Raw genomic sequence first — 22,248 nt, 5'->3', positions numbered from 1 at the left:
TTATTGCAATGAGAAATATAAAAGGCATACGTAGGCTGATAAATGTGAAAATGGATGGATTAATGGATGGACACAGTATAGGAGAGGTACCTTGGTAGCAGCCCAGTCAATCCATCCCTTGCCATTGGGGTCGATGTTGAGCAGAACCAAACCCTCTACCAGCTCAGGGAAGATCAGCTGAGCGTAAAAGACAATAGAATCTTTTTGCACACCTAAATGGAAATGCTATTGTTGTTTCATAAATAACAATGAATAACTTTTGACTTACAGCAAATTTGGCCAGAATATAAGCTCCAGCTCCAACACCGATTCCAACGATGCTCTTGAATCTAAACAAGATCAACGAGACAAATAAGGATGCAATGGTTTAAATAATTCATATGTGTGGATACCACAAGTATTGCTGCAGTGCCTACATGACAGAAAACTACTGTAGGACACACAGATGGGAAATTTATACGTGCAAAGAACAAGTGTTCTATATCTCAGACATGAAAGGTACTGTAGGCTCAGACTAAAATTATATCCAGCTGGCAACATCTGATATTTTCTAGTCCTATAAATTAATTTTCTACAGTTGTCATTAAATGAACTGAAAATGCATGACACTCGTTTTCATGTGAGGTGATTTTGTGTAGAACACAAATGGGAGCAGAAACATTTTTCTCTGATTTTGAACAATTTAACATGAAAATACAAGAAAAATACAGAATTTTTGTAAATTCAAAGCACAGAGCACCCACCCAAAGTGCTCCACAACAGTGGGCAGCATGCCAGCCAGCTGGTCCATGGTGGGGTACTGGTACCTATGGAGAGAAAGTAATGACTCATTTCACTCGAAACAATTTAAAAATCTATCAGATTCAGAACTCAGATGAGTTATTCCCAACATTTTTCTTTCAAATGTCAACCACCCGTTATGCTGTGTAAATGGGCGCTGTTTAAAGTGAAAGTAATTATATAGAGTTCTATGTGCAGGATCTGGACGGTTCAGTGACGTCTCTGTTCCCCTCAGTTAATGGTTCTAGATAATGGCACTATCTGCACTCATGTTTAAACAGATTATGCACTATCATTGATGACCATTGATGAATGAAATTACCCTTTTTGTCTTTCTGTTTGTTGTGATTCCTATTAAGGAAACTGCTTAATAGGAATCACAAGTTTGAATAATAATAATTTTTGGACTGACCAGCTCATAATAAGACTTTTCAAATGTAAAACCATTACACCCCCATAAATAAATACAATAAAACTAGATAATAAAATTATTCTATAGTATAATCAATAAAGGGAATATCACAATTTAAGAAATTAATTCAATTAATGATTTAAGGCATAAAAACCTATAAAACTTCTCAGTTTGTAAATGACTCCACTAAACACGAGATAATTAATCAGGGAAGAATAAATAATTCTCCATTCATTAGATGTGTTTTTTGTACCCTTGTGGGAACTGTGATGCTCCAGTCTGCTGTCCCGGGGCATCGACGTGGCACACCACAAAATGCTTGGTGATCTCCTGCATGTCTTCATTACTGAAGAAAGTGTTGAAACACAGCTTGTCTGTAGGAGAGTGAGGAAATAAGCAGAGGTAGCACGGGGTGAGAGGACGGAGGGCTGGGAGCAGAGGAACGTGATCACATTGAATGTGCACCACACTCTGAGAGGATCTTGAAGGTGGCCATCTGTGCAGCTCATCCTCTGCCAGCAAGGAAAGGCAAAGTCTCCTTCTAGCAAATCTGACACACAGCTTTTATTCACCTTTGTTTCTAACTGAACTGATGAATTTCTTTATTTTAATGTGGTTTTTACACTTTACAAAATGGTCTGAAAATGATCTTCAAATGTCACTGATGCTTGGTGATGAGAAAACAGTGAGAATAGCCAAGGGCTGCGTGGAGATGCTGCATATGCAGTAGTGGGACATTCATTGCACAAAAAAGAGAGGATCCATATTCTTTTCTTGGAAGGAATGTCTGATTTATTTCCAGGGTCACGGAGGATTTCCCTCACTGTAGAGCTCTATTTCCTGAACCACCACAGAGAACATTAAATTCTGAAATAGCTTCATGTATAAAAGATGTCAGTTCTCTTATGCCCTCCTCCCACCGGCTCTGCAGTTGGCCTATTTTCTGCTCATGTGTGTCAGACTCAGTGAAGCCATGCAGCAACATTGTTTCCTCCTTGGGCTCTGCCTGAGCAATGCTAATTAAACGGACCAATTAACAAGACAACTAGGCTAGAGATGAAAATCAGGGGAGGGGAGCTGGACGCTCTGACTTTGCCGCAGTGCCGGCTTGCGGGCAATAATATGAATGCTACGTGACCACTGACGTGAGAAGTTTCTCATCACCAACACGCTGAATCACCGCTCAGCTCTTTCACATTATACTCCTACTGACTCCGTGACCTACTTTCTCCCTCTGTACTTTCTTTATCTGCCTCTCGTTCTTCCTCTCCTTTTATTTCCCATGCCCTGCATCCTGTACAATTAGATGCACACTTTGTTTTCTTTCCTAACAATTTCTACTCCGTGACCTGATTTCTACTTCTTAAATGAGCCCTTCTCTCCCTCGGCCTCTCTCTCTTTTTGCTGCACTCCTAATCTCTTTATCTTTATTTCACTTTCTATTTTTTCCCAGCCCCCTCCTGTTCTCTTGTTCTCTCTTGATCTGTGTTTTTAATAGAGGGAACTGGCAGATTGCTGTGCCATCTGCTGATTGGGAGTCATTTTAATGGAACAATAAGCCCCCCACCAATTTTTCTTTATGCTTTCTATTTTTTACTGTGACTCCTTTCATCCCTCGCTCTTGCTCCATCCTATGTGATTGTGTGCTGCAGTCAACTGATTTAGTGACTAGCTGTGAATACTAATAGCCCTGTGGTTCTGCTGCAGCAGCAGAACATTTTCTATATGCATAATATTTGTGTGTACTTTTTTCTGGAGTGAGTGGATTTACGTGGGTTTTTTTCACCACCTGAGACAGACTGATGCAGAAAAATGTAGTCAGATATTTGCAGTCATACATATATCACCTCCGCTTCCTCTCATACCATCCTAATTCACCCCACCCTCCTTATCCCACCTCCACCCATCAAAGCAGCACCGCAGTGCCGCTGGCGCCGCCTCGCCTCCCTCTGCAGGATGTCCATGTTTTTCTGACCTACATTTCATCGATGCCTCTCAGCATCTCAATTTAAGACAAATGCTTTGGTTTTTTTCATTGTTTTTATTTTTACCCCACCTATGTATATGCCTCATTAAATTAAATTAAGTGCAGCAGTGCCTTTGCTCAATGATGGGAGTGTCATGACAGCATCCAGCTCTTGGTGCATGGAATGAAAATCAAGTCGCGATGATATGTTATCTAATGATGACAACATATTTTCTTGTCAAAGATAATTAATCTTGTCAAGCACCAAATGCACACAGCTTTTTAAGTAATTTAATGGTTTTTATTTGTTTCTGTGAGATGATGAAGTCTTTGCTGTGCTAGTTTTAGAGGAAACCTTTATATTGGTGATTGGAAATGACTGAAGGAGCTTTGAATGAGTCCCTCTTCAAATTAATCCTTAATTATGTTGTACTGGACTCTGGTGCAGTGACTCAGTACATCGTCTGTCAGAAACACAGAGACACTTTCATGTTCATGCCAAGTTTCTTCTGATTGGCTGGTTCTTGTAAACAGCAGGTTTGAACATTAGTTGTGGGCTTCTCCTGTGTTCATGGCGAGAGCTGACATCATGGAGAGCCAAGACTATAAAAAACTGTCAGCATGATTCACAAATATTTGACCATGGTTACGATGACCGTCCACCAAACTGCTGACTCTAAGTCATTGATTACAACGTAAAATGTTCATTTCATGTAATCTGGTCAAAAGACATTTTCTTGAATGGGACACATTCAGTTTATATCAAGCTGATTTCTTTAATAATTTTTTTAAAGAAATTAATTAATAAAAATCCAATACACGTGCTTCTTTTAAATGTGACTCAGGCTGAAAAAGTGTGTGTTTGTGTGTGTATGTGTGTGTGAGCGTGCAAAGTAAAGGTAGAAAGCCAATTATCACCTTTGATAAGTGCAGAAACAGGAGCATCTGTTAAGACACCAACACAATACTCACGGTTCAGTCCCACATCGTGGTAGGTGAGGATAGCGGGCTTGTTTCCCTTGGGCGCCCCTCGGATCACCACATGCAGCATCCCATAAGGGGTCTCAACATCATGTTCCTGTGAAATACACAAAAGCAGACATTTACCTGGTGGTTCGCACATAGTCGCCAAACAACTCCTTCGAGGGTGAACAGATGTCCTCATTAATCCGTTATCGCAAGAGTTTCCCTTTGTGCGCCAGCACACATTAAACACTCATAATTTCACCTGCTTTTTGTTGAACTTGCTCTTTTCTCATTAACAGCCAGTTCACACTACGCTCCTCATTAATCTTCCATGACAGAGGCAAGTGCAGCGATAATTAGTGGATAATCCTACAGATGATCTATTGGACGTTAATTTACTTAGAAGGTCGTGTTTTAAATAATTCAACAGTCAGTGGCTTTCAAGGTCTAGAGTCCAGACTCTGATGGACTATTTTAAAAAGCAGGAATATGAAATATGAAAACAATTTCAGTATCAGTGGCTAACTACTGTTTAGAAATTGCAAAAACAACTAAAATAATTCAGCTGCAAATTGTGTGGAGACTTTCAGTAAAAGTCATGACAGCCTTTGGACTGACTGACAAACTGTCATCCAGTCTTACACCAGTGGGAGACACCATGTGTGGTTCTTGTGAGTTTGAGGCTCCAACTCTGAAAACAGCTCAACGGTCTCTAAACTGGAAACTGTCACTTCTGATGAGGGTTAAGCTAATCTTCATAACCTTTGTACACCTTTGGTAACACTTTAAAATAAAACCACTGCTAATACAGAAACAGAAACTGATGCTTAAAAAGAGTAAATGCTGATATTTTTTTCTATATGTTTATTTTATTTTGGCAGAAAACAATGTTTAAAAATAAACTGTCAAACTCTCTGTTTCACATTCAGAATAAGAAACATGACAGATGAATATTAGCGATCCATATCTGTGATTTGGGCTGATCTATGTTAGCTTTATTGTTTGCATTTATATTTTTGTTGGAATGTTGATATGTTTACCTCGAGGGAAAAATAATATGTCATATAAATAAACACCTTGAGCCGATGCTGATGTATATCTGCGCATCCCGACTTACATCAAAATAATGCAGAATCTACTAGAGATGCTCTTTTATTATTGTTGTTATTAATAATAAACAATAATCGTTATTTGTATGCAAAAAGACTCGCACGAATGCTTAGTATAAAATCCTTGGCAATTTAAAAGCTCCAAATATGCAAATATGGAAAAAAAAATCATATTTCAGAGAATATGAGTCCTGTGTTTTTTACCGATGTGACATCATCAAATAACTTATGTGTGCAAATGTGTCGAGTTATGACCCACATTTTGTCAGCATCTGCTGACCACAAAAAGCCAAACTCAAAATGGAGGCAGGAAAAATGAGAAACCATCAACTGCGCAACTAATACACACACACACACACACTCTTCACACAGCAGAGTGATGCTTTGGGATTATTATGCCAGGTTCAGGCGGTAAACTGCACTGAAGCCTTTATTGATGCTGCTCCCACTCTGGTCTATATTTTCCACTCTGAAGCAAACACACGCTGACAGGCTGCCATTACTGTCCTCCCCTCAGCATCCGTTCACACCTTAAACTGTTCAGATGCAGAGAAACAACTGCCTTAAATTCTCTGTCAGCCTGCTGCTGTCAATCTGCAGCATCTCCGACGCCCTGCCTGCTTCTTCTAAAATAACACACAATCATTGTGGAGTTATTTAAATAACTCCCAAATGACTCACAGTGCAGAAATACAGCAGTGCCACGGATGCAGCCAAGTGACAAAATTCCACATAATCCTCTCTTCTAGCAGCAAATAGTCATGCAGCCAACAGCTAGGAGTTAATCCGGCCGGATTATCTCTCTATTATTTCAGCGTTGACATCAGTGTTATCTGCAATCAGCATTCTAATTTGAGGCAGTTACTGCATCAGAGGCTTTGTTTGCAGTCTGTTGTAGTGACATTACACAGACACATGAGCTCCTCAGATAATTGCGATATCTTTAAGAGAGAATCCAAGCTTCCAACAATAACCGTCTGTGCAGCAACATGACAAAAGCGAATTATGTTATTTCGTTTGTATTACAAAACTAGGTGAACAGAAAGAGAAGGCTGCCTAGCCTGACCTGTCTCCCCAATGTGATGTTTGTGTATTGTATGTACGGTCGGCAAGGTCTGTCATCTCGGTTGTGGGCAAAAGACCTGCAACTGACAAATAAAGGCTATCTCATCTCATCATCTCATCCCAAGTATGCACCAACCTTACTCGTCTGCTTCAAGGTTGCATAAATGACACTGCAGAAGGATTAACACTTGCCCCACACGCCCTCGTCTGCAGAGGTATGCGCATCAGAGCATTGCACAGAATCTGTGTTAGTGCGCTTAAGTGTGTCAGTGGGCCAGAGTCAGAGCAGCCCATCAACTGACACTGACGCTGCAGTTTCAGCTGAATACAAAACAGCAGCACACAGCAGTACACAGAAAACACGCTGCTTTTATCTCCTGCAGCAACACCTGCGTTCTATATGATTCAGAATAAACAGAAGCATCACAAAATGAACTGGCAAAGAGCAGGAAAAGCAGTGTTTGTGGTGTTGATGACACTCAGGATTGGTCCTGATCAGTCACTCACCCCGTCCCAACACTCAGGCATGGCTCCCTCTCAAGTCTACGCTCAGCTGATGAAGAAGAAGAGGAGGGTGCAGACAGGCAAGCGAGCAGCCAGACCTCTCCTGTGTTACGGGACTAGGTCCTGGTGAGGGTGGTCTGCAGGACGAAGGGTTGGCTAGTGGATGCTGCAGAGTCTTTGTCTGCTTTGCTGCGCTCCCAGCCACGCTCTTAAACAAGGAGCTGGAGCCGCCCTCCCCACTCCCACTCTCTCTCTCTGACATTCTGCAGGCACCCGAGGCAGGCCGGAGACAATTGGCTCACCGTGCTGCCTCCCCTCCCCTGGATTGGTCCGCTGGCCTGTGAGTCTTCTGTGGCTCTCGCATCAGCACCACTGCTCTACTTTTGATCTTGTTTTGCTTTGCTGTTTTTCTCAGCAACCAGTTACCTTTGAGCCTTTTCCTCTTCATGAATTATAGAAAATGTTTTGTTAAAAGCCTTTACTGTGTGCCAGACTGGACATGGCATTTAATGTGGTGATGAGATTGATTATTATGCAGTTAAAGGATATCATAAAAAGCCAAAAGGAGAAAACTGAGCTTTTGACTCACAGAGATTACTTGTACCTGACTGAGCTGAGTATAGCTGAGTATGTGAGACTTTGTTCATGTTTAATCTGAGCTTCAGACACCAACCTTTGGGGCAAGCAACAAGCAAAACTCAGTGTATGTTTGCATTCCTGGAAGTTAAGTACCAGCGAGGAGCATTTAACTAGACAGAGGTTTACAGCAAAGGAGTCACATGGGCCAAAGAATGAGTGGTGAGTGAGCCACATGAAGCCAAAGAGGTCAGACATTTAGGTACTGACAGGTATTGAACTGGTAAAGACAATGTACACAGAGTACAGCGAGCAATCAGATGATATACATCAGCAGGATAAAGTAGCATAGCACAAAAAAGCAACATGATGGGAATAGATAAGAAAATTAAAGTATCCCAAGAGAGGGCGCCACATACAAAGCTTGCTTAACATCTAAAAGACTGTAAGACGTCCTCACTCAAAGCTGGCAGCAAAAAGTAAGGTGAGCACCTGTGTTTTCCCTCCACCTTCATTTCTCTGGTCAACAACAACATTTTTCTGTGGGGGTCAAGCAAGACTCGCCATCACTATCAGACACCGTGCAGCTACAGTAGGAGAAATATTTATTTAATGCCCTGCTGAATTTGTAAGCTTGCTCACCACTAAGAAATAAAGAGACTCTGATTTTCATGGTCATTGCATTTTGCTATAGAAAATCTGTGGAGGCAGCTGAAGCTTCAAGTTAGCAAGCGGCAGCCAAGGAACGAGACGTGTGCGGACCTGGTGGCTGCTGTGCTCGCCAACAAGGGTTTCTTCACCAAGTACTAAGTCATGTTTTCCTTGGGGATCAAATACTCATTTAATTGTAAACAAATCAGTTTATAGCTTTTATTTGATGTGCTTTTCTGGAGTTTTTGTTGATATTCTATCTCTGTCAATTAAATTGAAACTACAATAAAAAATTATTTGTAAGTGAGCAAATTTACAAATTCAGCAGAGAACAAAATAATTGTTTCCCTCACTTTATGATGGGGCATACAGCTGGGACAGGGTGATGATCTGAGGGCAGAGACATAGGCCTGGGTTGTTTTTAAGCACAATAAATTAAGGTACACTGAGTTTAAACTCAATGCACAACAGTATTGATACTGTAATCGTGTGCTTGTGTATCATAAAACTCAGCTACAATAATACAGCCATCTGCCCAGCATGGTGTGGCAGATTTGGGTCATGGACAAAGACTCTCTGAGGGTGTCCTGTGCTGTCTGGCCCTGGGACACTGTCAGCAGAATATTTGGATCCTGCGAGCTGCAGTTTTAGGTCTCTGTGGATGAAGTGTGGTGTCCTGCTGTGAGAGCTTGCCGGAGCTCAGAGTAGCTTTTGTCATAGATGGAATCGTGCATGCTCAGCAACATTGCTGAAGTACGTGTGGTACGTGTCGAAGTCACATCCACATGAATGTTAGTACCTGATGTTTCCCTGCAGGGTATTGCTCTGTAACAGGATCGTTGGTGTTATCAGTCTTTATCTTTAATGAATAATACTGTGTACAGTTGCTGTATTTCTCCATTTTGAGGGAAGCATGCTAAGGTGGAGAGAGCGAGGGATACGTGCATGTTCTCATGGCTGGGATGGTGTCTGAGTGACTATCGAGCTGGCTGCAGGCCCTCCCCCTCTTCTCTCTGCGCTCTCATTTAGCAGCCCTGCATTTAGTCCTGTCTCTCAGTTCTCCCTCTTTCCTCTCCCTTTCTGCCTTCTTTTCTTTCCCACTCTATCCCCCTTTCCTGTTGAGAGAGAGCGCTCGACATGCTGACTTAGTAACTGTAAACACCACTCTTTGCTTTCCCATCCTTTCTCTTTTACTTTGTCCCCCCTTTCCCTTCCTGCTGGAGATTAACTCTCTCCCTGCTGAGTCTGCATCATGCTGTCTGCGTTAAACATACAGTCTCTGCCATCAAGCTTTCGAGGAGCAGCAATGGGAAAATCAACGCAGAAACGGATTCAAACGCAGGAATGAAATACAATATGTTGCTCATTAAATGTCAAACATTTTTATCTCAGCAGCAATTCGTAGGCCCACGCAGGCACAACTATTCTGATTCCTCACGTCTTTTTTCAGATCATAATTTAAATTTGGTGCTGATCTATAATCATCTGAATGTCTATGAGCATTTCTACCAAAAATTTCACAATAAACTGATGTTTTCACATCATGTGATGAATGTAAATTTTAACCCAGTCAGTTCTTATACGCCTATATTAGGTCTACAGTCAATCAGTCTGCCAGCTTTAGAGGAAAAGAAAAAAAAAATTTTTAATACAAAACATATAAATCATGATGTTTTTGTACACTTACTTTTAGTACCTCGACCTAACCAAAGAGTGAGTGAACATGAAAAAAGCCTCAAAGGGAACAGAAAGAAAATGTTACCAACTGGGATTAAACCTCAGTCCTCTGGAAGAAAATGTTCCTTTTACCAACAGCTAGAAGAATTTTTATGATGCAATCTTTTATTTGTAAAGAGAACAACAGCTTATTCACACCGTAGCCCGATAGACCAAAATAACGTTTTGAAATTTCCGTCCCTTTAATACGAGCAGCTTTACTGTGTGACTACAGACGCAGTGTCCACTGTTAGTTTGTGTGCAAAAATAAAAATGGCACATTGTGATTTCACAGCAGCCTACGCACTGTAATTGTTTCTTGGACAAAAAGGAGTAGATGCCCGCTGATATTTTGTTTACTATTAAAACCATAATCTGCATTTGTACATAAATGACAGTAATTTAAATCCCAGTGACTCTTCCCTACAATTCTAAAGTCTGCTTTTGGCACATTTCAGGAATCTCTCATCCGGCAAAGCTTTGTTCGATACTCTGATCAAACCAACTGCACATTTTCACAAATTCAGCAGAGATTTTTTTAGCTCATCGTCCATCTCCAAACACCTTACGATCGTAAAATTAGAACTGTTGATGAAGAGATGGTGTTTATTTATGGCTGTAGATTCCTGGGTTACAGCTGATCACTGGTTATATTAAAATACAGTAGCTCAAACAGCTGCAAAACCTATTTCCCCAGCACGGAGATGCTGAATTCTATAAGGCAAAACCACAAATATGTGTCTCTGAGTCTTCTATCAAAAGTTACAGCTAACTCTAAGGATTCAGTAATACTAGCTGTACCTCTTAACATGTTCACTCTGAAACTGGAGAAAAGGAGTTCAAATGTTTGCTGCGTATAAACAGAATGAAGCAACATTATTTTATTTCACTTGGATATTAGATGCTTTAAACTGTTTTGGGCATTTGCAGTGGAGGGATAGTGGATATATTGGACAGTGAATACAGAGCTGCCAGGCAGGAGGAAAAGAGGAAGATGACAGATAAGATTGATAAATGTAGTGAGAAGCAGAGGGTTGGTGAGACAGTCCTGTCCCCTAAAGGGAGCAGCACAAAGAACAAGAAGAGGCGCAAGAAGTTCTGAACATCTGTATATTTTGTCTTTTGTGAAACCGTGCACAGTTATCGCTTGAGAAAAAAAGATCTCACTGCAACAGCCTGTTTAAATAAAGCTTTTAAGCTCCTTTTACTCAGGGAATAATTAACTAAGCTTATTTAAAACAACATGTGTATTAGCAGTGTTTCTGCAGTCAGAGCTGTGAATGTGAAAGACTTGGGGTTTTGTAATTAGAGTCAGCCCATCAGCTGCCACTATGTGCCTCCATTACATTAATGAGCGCTGTAATTAAACAATATAATGCAGATCGTTTGCATTATGCAAACAAATCGCAAAGGGATGCAAAACTACTACAAAAAAACACAAAAAGAAACCCAACAACAGCACAAAAGCAGCCATAAAATGACTTTAAACAGTTAAAACGTGAACCGACAAGGATCCAAACAGACCACAAAAACACTAAACCACAAAACGAGATGCCAAAGAACTGCAACAAGTTTTTCTGCCCCACATCTACTGCGTGTAGTGGGTCGAGGCCTTTCCTGGCTTGCTCTACTTCGGGGCTTTCCTTTTGATCTTAGATGCTGAATTCTGTCACTCATATTTTTGTTGAAGTCAAACTGTTTTATAACAAACTGTAAAGTCCTTTAAAAATCATTTTCATCTTTAGATCACACACATGTTCATACAGTCCAGTATCAATGCTGATGTTTTAAAAATAATGACGTACTTTGTGTCACCACTAGAAAGCTGTGTGAGAGCTCCTTTATCAGTTGAGCAATCACGATGGATCATGGAGGAAGTAGTAAAAACTTTCCCTACCCTACCCATCGTACACAGACTTTCACAGAAATCGCACATCACGTGGAAAAGAATGACTTTTATAAGTGAGGCAGAAACCTTTAAAATGCAGCGTTATCATCTGAAGCATCAGGTGGAAGTGTAAAGCAGACGTGTTCTGTGAAACGTCTGACGCTCAGCACACGTTTGATTAAAATAAACCAGCAGAGGTGAAGTGTGAAGCTCCACTCAAGGCTTATTCACCAGATTATGTAACAGTTCATGAAGGTTTATTCAGGTGTTATTAGCTAATTAGCTGGGTCCAGTTAAAAATCATGGCCCAGCAACCCATAGTCAAGTTGATGACAAAGTCGTTTTTGCTGTGAAAAGCCCTCGTTGTGAGTTTGTTTTATTGATTTATTGTTGGCTCTGTTGTAATTCTAGCTTTTGCTTCCCTCCTGTGTTTTAATGTGTATTCTCTGAGTCTCAATGGGACTACATGTATAAATAAAAGTTTAATTAAACGTTCCGGGAATGATAATACTTCAAATGTGATGCAGGTCATAAAATGTGCAAATTTAGATAACAGCAGTTATTCTATATGTTGCAAATAAAAGACATTTGTTTACTTGATGTTTGTGACACTGTGATGCCTCTTTATGGTCAGCTCTGTGTTCTATGTACCAAGTAGCCAAAATGTAACTTATATATTCAAGGCCACATTTTAAGAGCTAAACTACTCAGCTAAACCAAGTCAGCACCAATGACACAAATATTTAAGAGCAAAGGTTGCACAAGGAAGCAGGCTGAGTTGAAGGAGGATAAGATATTCTTTGCTGATCCCCATATGGAAACTCATTTACTGAATTAGGAGCAATTAGCAGCTATCATAAGGTGTCAGGGGACCAACTCGAACCTGCAAGCCTTGGTCCAGGGAGAATTAATCAGTGCCAGTATAAAGAGAACACACACAGAAGGGTCCCACTCTGGCCTGCATTCAAACCTAGTGCTAACTACTGAGCTATTGCACTGGCCATAAGGACAGAGAGGGTGTTGAGACTAGTAGTTAAACATATGCCATTTTATGACCAGTAGTCAATGTAGTAAATTAGGTTAACAGATGTAGGCCATATATTATCCTTTAGTTCTGATGGTGTGCTATGTATGTAGTTTAGTCTCTATTATACTCTTGAATAAAAGAAACATAATCATTTTGTAGTTCATTAGATAAAGTGTGCATTACTCTGTATCCTTGATCAGCTGTGAATGTCTTACACTGTTTTCTTGAAATGTTTTATTGCTGAATCATGTGAAGTAGACTAGGTGTCTGGGCAGAAGAGATAAAACCACATTCCTTAACCCCCTTCCTACTTCACACGGAAAGACAGGGAGGCAAGGTCAAGGAATTAGAAAACATGTGAAGATGCAGCTTTTATGACAAGGAGGGGGGCTGTTACTAGCTATAAAAGTCTGTGAAAGTTGCTACCATTTTGAGACATGCTGTTGACCCTCTGCAAGCATCTCTCCCGTCCGGACGCTGTAATGCTCTGATTGTTGAATTGTATGGAAATAAATGATTGTTGATTGAGCATTTATACACCGAGTATTGTCCTTCCTTCAGCCCAAAGATTAAAAGAATCGGGAGATTTCAACAAGGGTTAGCTTGAAAAGTTTTACAAGCAGCAGTGTGTTTGAGTGTGGATTTACAGTACTTAGCAGGATTAGGAGAAAAAGATCAGTCCAAGCAAGAAGCACACTACATCGCCAGATGTAGCTTCTAAGTAGTTCCAATACTGCTCAATATACATTTGATTTTTTTCAATATTTAGCAATATATTGGTGCCAGTGTCCAGAAGGCACTTCCATACTTCATTGTCATCTCCCTCTTGAAGGGATCATTTGATTCAGGAAGACATCACTGTTTACCCAAGTAAGCTGACACAAAGTAATAACAAAGAAAGATGAAAAGGCCACAAAACACATGATAAAAAAGGTAACGGAGAGAGAAAGTCGAGCTTCCTCTCTCACACATCTACTCATACCTTCCAGTCACCTGGTGGCATCAGCTGTTCACAGCTATCCTGCAGAGAGAGACAAGCAGACATAACAGACAGAGAGAGAGAGAAAGAATTAAAACTGGAAGAAGAAGTAGTCTGAAGTCACACAAAGAAATATTCCTCACACATGCACTGTTGGAACTGAAGAGCAGCACAGACTGTGCACTGTAGGTCCAAACCACAGACACACAACAACACAGTTTCCCAGAGGCGCTTCAGCAGTACAGCACACAAAATGCACTGTACTGTCTGTGACTTTTACAGTCATTATGGTAATTTCTGTGACTCTAAATATACATGTGTTTTTACACAACAGTCCGAATGGATTCAACAGAGGGCAAGACAACCTGAAGCTGCAAATCAGCACAGTGTTTAACTCCTCTCTGCAGTCACCTGTTTCTGCATTCATCTGGTTATTGCTTAATAACTTCTTGATAGATAGAATTATTATATCATTAAAACTGTATGCGGAAATAACTGAATTAATCTTCAAGAACTGTGTAAAATTACAGAACCGGATAAAACCACAGCTTTGATTTCGTGGTTATCGTGCTTCTTCTTTATGAATGTACCATTTTGGATGCCCAATTTGATATTTTACATACAACGTAAATGTTGCTTATTGAGAAAGAAAGAGGGAAACAATAAACTGAAGACGCCTGCGTCCACACACACAGGACAGTGCTGCAGAGAGCAGTAAAAATCAGCAGAATCTGAAATGCAGGCTTTCTTTCCAGCACTGACTATTTTTCATTTTGATTCCTGAGCCACAGTATACTTGATGCAATGCAATACTAGATAAACACTGATAAAAAAGTGTTCTTACTTTACATCTAGTTAATAGTTTGCAGTCTATCAAACGTCTGCGTGTGCGGTTAGTGCTGTAATGTGCATTCCCATTCAACAAAGATGATTTATTAAAGCGCATGTGGGAAACTGGGAACAAATCCGCAGTAAGAAAAGAAAAAGTGATGGAGAATGGTGATTTTTTAAAAAAAAAGAAGTAAACAGCCAGATCCCCTTGACAGGAGCCACTTCAGCAGCGTGTGCAGCTGTAACGCTGAGGTAAATGATCGAGGCATAAAAATAACACTTTTGTCGTCTGGCCTCAGCGGTGAAATGAGTCACGTCCTCTGGGCCAGTCTGACACCTTCACTGCCAAAAATAAAAAAAATCAAATTCAGAGACTGATTGATGACAAGCTGGTTTGAGTCAACGTGACAGCTGTGACAGTCAAAGCGTTCCAGCTCTGCCAGACAAATTATTAATCAGACAGTCGATATTTTTTAATCTTGCACGAGGGGCTCACTTTTTAGGGAACCTGGTCTCGACTGACAGTTGAAAGGATGGGCTCACCTTTTCTAAAGTCTTAAAACAACGCTCACACGTGAGATTTCAATCAAGTGACTCTCATCCAGAGTAAAATTTAATTTAAAAAAGTACTTGCTGCTGAAGTTATGGTAACACATGTACAGGTTTAAGTCGACAATACAAAATATTAAGCAGAATATAATATTAATATCCATTAAAAAAATCATCCCAGGATATGATGCTACTTTAAAAAAAAAACACTTTTGATATTAAAGTGATATTTTTTATATTCCTGATGGTAACAAGTTAAAATGACATTTCAAGCTCAAAAAACGGCGAGTATCATAAAACATACTGTTAATGGTATGTTAATTAACATTATGTTAATGGTAGAAAACTAAAATGCTATTATGATGGTATACGAACTAATAAAATTAAGTAAATATGTCCAAACAGACAATATTTTTTGATATTACAGTGAAACCACTGTTTTAATGGACAACCCAACAACTACTGATCCGGCTCCATAAAAGTAACATAAGAAAATCAATCTTTTTGGTGTTTATTGGGGTCTGGGCCATAGAGGCAGCGACCTAGGCAGAGATTGTGCCACCCTCAGCCCTCAGCATGTGTTAGGTCTGCCCCGGGATCTCCTCCCATTCCCTAAACACCTCACCAAGGAAGCATCCAGGTGGGGTTCTAGTCATGTCTGACCTACCTCCACTGGCAGCGTCCAATCTAGAGACATACATATTAACTGGAAAGCACGCTATATCAGAAAGGGAATAGCTATTTAAATGTACATTTTTAGCCATTTATTAAGGAATTTTTACTTTTTTAAATTTCATAATGATGTCATTAGTATCACACACGTGCACAGTTTTAAATACAGGCAGACACTTGATTTATGTCCCACAGTATCCCACAGTTCATCACGTTTCAGTGCTCAGCTAAACTGATGTTTGTTTTAAGACACAAATAAACACAGTGAGCCCATCGTTTGAGAGCAGATGTATTTATAAAAAGCTTTTTTCTTTTCTGTCATAAATAAATGCATCCTAATGTGTAATAAAATAACACATGATTAGGAGTAACATTTAAAAGGATTTTGTTGCCATTTGTCATGACAACGGTGACTTCACCCATCCTAACCTGTGTTATTTTGGAATGTATCACTTATTCTTGCTCTGCTGCTTTTGGAAAGCTTAAAGCAGAGCAGGAACATCTGGAAATCCGGTAAAAAAAAAAAAAAGTGAGTGCATGCACATGAGGTTAGACACCAATCAGAACATCACACAGATGGTCTTCACACTGCTTCGTTATTAAACATGCACAGTTTGAGTCTTAGGTTGTGAGTTTATATGAGGGATTCTGGAAACATTTCTGAAAGAAAATATGACAACATTAAAAATGGAATCTGCACATATGCATAGTCAAAAGAAAAAGTGCTGGAATAAGGGATGATAGAAGTTTAAGTAATTAGCAATGAATACTGAAAAAAAGGAAAGGAGTGGCACTCAGAGTCAGATCAGGGACACACCTAAAAAGAAAGAAAGATGTCACTAAAAACAGCGGGACCTGAAGTTGCCCAGCAGAACAGAATGAGCTAACTGTGTGGTTGTTAGAGAAGGTGAAGGTGTGAGGGTGACACAGAAACGTAAAGGGCAACTTCGGTCCCCGCAGATTTCATGCATTGTTCTCAGATGGAAAATGTTAGTGATGATAGTACGGTGGTCGGACCAGCAGGTGGCACTCTTCTCTTTCTTATTACTCCCATCCCCAGCAGAGTAGGGGATGTGCTGCATTTCAGTTCAGGGAAAAGGAAGATCACAAACACACTGCTCATGGAAACCAATAGGGATGAACTCTTAGAGATGGTGTAAGGCTTCCTTTACTGCAGGTGATCCCCACAGACTGTGTACTCTGTAAGGCTGCATAGTGACGCTGTTGTGGAGATGTTGTGGTTCTTTGCCGGCATCTCTGACTCGCTGTCAGTAGCTGGTTTAGTGAATGTTTGCCTTCATTTTTAGGGGTTTTCTTTTCTTCCCCGCCAGATATTTTTGTTGAAATGCAGGACTACGTATAATTAATCAGGTAGAGAAAGATCTGAGGAATGATGTGATAAAGTCTGATCTTAGAACGGAGAGGGGAAACAATGTTGTCATTGAGGCAACAAGTATAAAGCAGCATAAATAATACTCTACAAGATAGTAGGCCTAGTCACAGGTTTGTGTGTTGCAAGTGGTTTTATAGATTATATATAAGAGTAAGATATGGGGATTTTATTGTGAAAGTATTTGACGTATAAAGGAAAATATGCACTGCAAACCAAACATGTTTCTTCTGCAGCTGTTAACACATTTAAAATATTTAACATTTAAGAATAAAACATTGAAAAATAAAATTGGAAGTCTAAAAAATTACATTTGATCAGAGTTAAAGGCTAATTTGCAAAGCTGTGGTAGTTTCCAGGTCGGTTGTTTTTTTGACACATTTTTTACTTTTTTCTTGTAATATGATTATATTGATATATGATATAATATTTTTATGTGATATAACAAACTACGTATGGTAACAACGCTTCAGTTTTATTGTTTATTCATTTGGTGAAAGAGAAAAAACTGATGCTCGGTCATTGGACCTAGTTTTTGTTTGTTTATAGAGTTTGACTCTGAATCTGACAAGAAGTTTACAATGCGTCACTACAACTGTCATGCTAGCTACTGTCATGCTAATACTGATACTAAATGCTACATTCTTCTATAGTGACAATGACAATTTGCTGATGACACCCAGTTATATCTCTCTTGCAAACCTGATTCCTCCCTCCCACCTTCTTCCCTTACAGAATGTCTATCCGAGTTAAAATCCTGGTTTAGCTCTAATTTTCTAAAGCTCAATGAGGATAAAACTGAGATCCTCCTTATTGGCACCAAATCCAACCTTTTGAAGGCAAACCATTTCTCACTCACCATCGATAACTCCACAGTTTTCCCTTCTCCTCAGGTTAAGAGCCTTGGTGTCATCCTAGACAGTTCACTTTCCTATAAATCTCACATCAATAATCTCACCTGTTCTGCCTACTTCCATCTATGTAACATTAACAGATTGCTTCCTTCTCTTTCCACCCAGTCTACGTCCATTCTTGTCCATAGTCTTGTTACCTCCCGTATTGACTATTGCAATTCTCTTCTGCATGGTCTCCCCCAAAAATCCCTCCATAAGCTTCAACTGGTTCAGAACTCTGCTGCTCGCATTATCACCAGAACCCCCTCCTACCAGCACATCACCTGTTCTTCAGGAACTTCACTGGCTCCCTGTGAAATTCCGGATAATTTTCAAACTTCTTCTGCTCACCTTCAAGGCCATTCATAACCTCGCTCCTCCTTACCTTTCTGACCTGTTAACCACCACCTGTTCTGCCCGTTCACTTTGTTCTTCTTCTTCTATCCAGCTTGCTGTACCTTCCTTCCGCCTCACCACCATGGGAAGCAGAGCTTTCAGCTGCTCTGCTCCCAGGCTGTGGAACTCTCTGCCCCCAGAAATAAGAAACATTGGTTCTCTCCCCCAGTTTAAATCCCAACTCAAAACTCATCTGTTCAAATCTGCATATTCACTGTGAATCCCCTGTTTGTTCATTTTATCTTGTGCTTTTATTTTATTGTTCTTATTCTGCCATTGTTTTACTAAGTGTTTTATCCTATTGTAAAGTGTCCTTGGGTGACTTGAAAGGCGCTCATAAATAAAATTTATTATTTTTATTATTATTATTATAATTTAACACAATTTATGTTTAAAAAAATATCATAACCATAATTACCGGTGCCAAAAATGGCAAATATCTTTACATAAACCTTTACTTGTGTTGAGATTTTTGAATTTAAAACTAAATATTATGAACAATTTACTGATCTTATTACTTAAGTGAGATTTTCTACACAGGAACTGTTTTTTACCATAATTGCTCCCGACTTTGTCATCCACCTTAGAATATTAAACATCTACTTTAGTGTCTAGTCTAGTGTGTGTTTGAATCAGTGTACTAGTGATCAGATGTTTCTACTTGTTATGGTAGTTACCGGGAGGACCCCGCTGGTCCGACGGCGGGTCTGGCGGAGCCAGTGCCGTGCGAAGACATGCCAGCGGTGAGTGGAGCGACTGGGGGGAGGGGGGTTGTTAAGAGGCGCGGGGGCGGTGGGGCCCTGGAGCCCCCCTGATGCCTCCTCTCCTTTATCCTGCTGTGTTGTGAAACAAGCATAACAAGGTGGTTACTGGGAAACATCTGGGGAAGACATAGCAGCAACATACAGTCAACATGAAAACATGCTAATCATTCATGGTTTATTTCTAATACGCTTAGAAATGAGCTCCAGGGGTGTCAAACATCAAACATAAGGTTCACAGGCCTGATCTAAATTCATATACGCTGCATGTTTTTGTCCCTCGATGGGTAAAAACTGTAAACCTTAAAGTGAATGTGCGGAAAAAATCCCACAACTCTGACTATCTATGTGTTTTGGACATTTTCAGAAGGATCTTTTACTTCTCTACTAAGACCGAGTTTATTAATATTAATTACTTTAAATCAAATTAGAATGAACCGGCATTTATATTGTGACTTACCAACAAAGCACCACTGGGCTGTAAATCAGGCCAGTGAAAAATAATGAGTTTGACACGCCTGCTCGAAGCCTTTAAATGTCCAAGGAAGGAGATTTCTTGCGTAACTTAATTGCTTTGTTTCTGTTCCAGTGTCATCCCAAAAGGTCAGGCTGAAGATCTGTGGCCTTCCTTTTATTGAGGAACAAGTTGTGGGCAGAGACCTGCTGGAGTAGACTGTCCACATGCAACTCAAAACCAGGACCATGCTGGATTCATATCACAAGGGAAGCTTCAGAGCGGAAAAGTGTGTCTCAGCTTTTAGACATACTAGATGTCATGTTAGAATGAATTATTATTACAGGTTATATGATATAATAAGACATAAGTAACATTTTGTGCGATGTCCTTTTAGCCTTAGTACCCCTAAAATCTAAACTAATTCAAATTTCAAGCACTAGTAAGTTAGTGTACAAAAATCTTTTATTTGTTATGAGGCTTTTAGTGTGAAACAACAGCTGTTGTTGTTTTTTCCTTGGCTTGTGGTTATTCATGTCGCAGCAATATTATATTATGCTGAGAAAAAGAAAGCATAATGCTGCCACCACCGCGCTTCACTATAGGGACGTATTAGTTAGAGAACCTTCTAAGTTTTTTCTACCATTTAAATGCACCACTGTTAGTTTATTTCTAGTTTTAAAAGCTTAGACACATGAAAATCTTACAGTTTCTGTTTCGCTGGATTTTAGGACGTCTCCGCTGTCCCCATATGAACTGAATGCAGCATTAGTCCGACATGCCTTACGACGAGTTTACCAGTGTTTGGTTCCAGAAGGTAATCACTCAGTAACCGCTCTTAAAGGTCACTAACATGCTACTGCAAACACCGGAGCAACAGACTTTGAAAGAGCTGGGGGGGATAAAAGTGTGAGTGTGTCTGGGGTGAAGTGCTCTTCGACTGAACGATAACTTGAGTCGTGCAGACACGTAGCTTGATCGATGGCTCCGTTATTTACAAGCAGAGAGTCGTAATGAGCAGGGCTAACAACCTTTAGCTGATCAATGGCAGAATTAGTCGTTCATATTGATGCGTGGCATGTTGTGCTCCTTCAAATAAGCTACTGAGACAAAAAAGACCTACTCTATATACTAGATGTCTTATTTCTGACGCACTGGTAAAGTGAGTCACGCCTAATGTGGTTTTATTTGCCGCCTCTCTGATTCCTCCAGCACAAATAAGAGGCCTGTCTGAAGCACAGGACTTGTCCACATGTATTTATGCTTGTTTTCGTGTTCTTCTGGGTTTGATTGATGTTGTTGCCAATTTGTTTCTATGATGATCACAACAGCTTTGTCACAATTGCCCAATCAGGGTGCGCAATCAATTTTCTTTCTCTGAACTTGCCCTGCTGTATTGGCTCAAGCATCCTTCATCTCTTTTCTTTCTTCTCCATTAACACAAAGTCACTTCACCAGGAAATTGCTCATATCTGGCCTCTTCAAGTAACTTTTTCATTTGGTATTGTCTATACCATTTTTATCATTACTGCAATGAGAGGCATTCAAGCGCCCCTGACTCAGCCACAACTTGTACCTGTTGCTTATTTAATGGATAAGTGGACTGGAATAAGTGGCTCTTATTTAACCACCTACTGCCTATTCGCTGTTTTTCACTCTATGTCCTGCACCGCTCCCTCTCTCTCTCTTACCCTCCTCTTAAATGAGCTTTCATCTTCTCACAGTGCTGCTATCAAAGAGTCATGGTTGGATGGAGTTCATTAATTTCCTCCTCCACTGGTAAACAAGCTCATTGTCTAATTATAAGTCATCACAGCTAATGAGCACAAACATCTCCGTTATAATATGCCAAGAGTTTCTGAGGACGTCGTCCTGCGCACGCTAATCAGCTACAAGACAGGAAGGTTAATGGCAACAAAGAGAACGCACGGTAAATAAACAGGTCGACTAACCATGTCTGAGTCCACTCCTCTCTGCTCCGGCAGCAGGGGCTTCTCCTCCGTGAACTGCTGCTCCTTCATCCCCGCCATCCTGGACAGCAACCTGCAATCACCATGGCAACACGCAGAAAAAGACACATCTAAGGTTACGCTCGCATTTCATCACACAGAGCACGCTGTGGAGCTGACCTTAAAACAACAGTTAAAATAAAACAATCATTCGCATCTCTGTGAGAAGACGGCAGCGGTGACGTCCTTCACCGGATGATTTCAGAAATCTGGGAGGAATCGGATCGCTGATTAAATGTTTCTGCTGACCTGGAATAAACAGAGCTGCTCACAGATGAGGAGCTGATTGGAAACAGAGACGGAATCATGATGCAAAACAGCTTTGCTACAAACCTGCTGCCATCCTTTGAAAAATTTTACAGCAATGAAAAATGTATTTCTATCACTTTTTGGAAACATAGAGACAAAATTTACATATACAGTGGGGGAGAGAATCTAGAGCACAGTAATGACCAGAATTTTAAAAAGCCTGGGAGAAATGTCTAAGAGCAAATCCCCCACAGTGAGTCAGTCGATCCACTGGAGGCATTTATGACATTTGTAGATGCATATTTTTGCCTTCTCTTTTTGTGCTATTGGTTGTAACAAAAGGGTAAAACATGGCAGTTTTATCCAAAAATAATTCAAGAGCACAATTAAACAAAAAATGACTCC

At 40.2% G+C, this 22,248-nt stretch overlaps 1 protein-coding gene across 7 annotated transcripts in view; it reads right to left on the bottom strand.

Annotated features, from left to right (window-relative positions):
• Nucleotides 1–22,248, bottom strand: part of ndrg4 (NDRG family member 4) — a 66,600-nt gene that overhangs the window by 8,652 nt on the left and 35,700 nt on the right. For 4 of the 7 annotated variants that reach the window (XM_080304044.1, XM_080304045.1, XM_026172575.2 and 1 more), the window contains 8 exons: nucleotides 21,538–21,628; nucleotides 19,048–19,206; nucleotides 13,643–13,681; nucleotides 4,131–4,236; nucleotides 1,446–1,566; nucleotides 744–806; nucleotides 269–329; nucleotides 91–177 (listed from right to left, as the gene is read on the bottom strand). In XM_080304044.1, the coding sequence (XP_080160170.1) occupies nucleotides 91–177; nucleotides 269–329; nucleotides 744–806; nucleotides 1,446–1,566; nucleotides 4,131–4,236; nucleotides 13,643–13,681; nucleotides 19,048–19,206; nucleotides 21,538–21,615 (714 nt within the window). In that variant the 5' untranslated portion in view covers nucleotides 21,616–21,628. Of the gene's footprint in view, nucleotides 1–90; nucleotides 178–268; nucleotides 330–743; nucleotides 807–1,445; nucleotides 1,567–4,130; nucleotides 4,237–6,805; nucleotides 7,026–13,642; nucleotides 13,682–19,047; nucleotides 19,207–21,537; nucleotides 21,629–22,248 lie in introns of those variants that run through there. The other 3 variants (XM_080304046.1, XM_026172576.2, XM_026172577.2) reach the window with 2 other exon arrangements.

Source organism: Astatotilapia calliptera, chromosome 7 (assembly GCF_964374335.1).
Source record: "Astatotilapia calliptera chromosome 7, fAstCal68.1, whole genome shotgun sequence".
Classification (NCBI taxonomy): domain Eukaryota; kingdom Metazoa; phylum Chordata; class Actinopteri; order Cichliformes; family Cichlidae; genus Astatotilapia; species Astatotilapia calliptera.
Note: the sequence above shows the minus strand (reverse complement) of the source record. Positions and strands in the feature narration are given on the sequence as shown.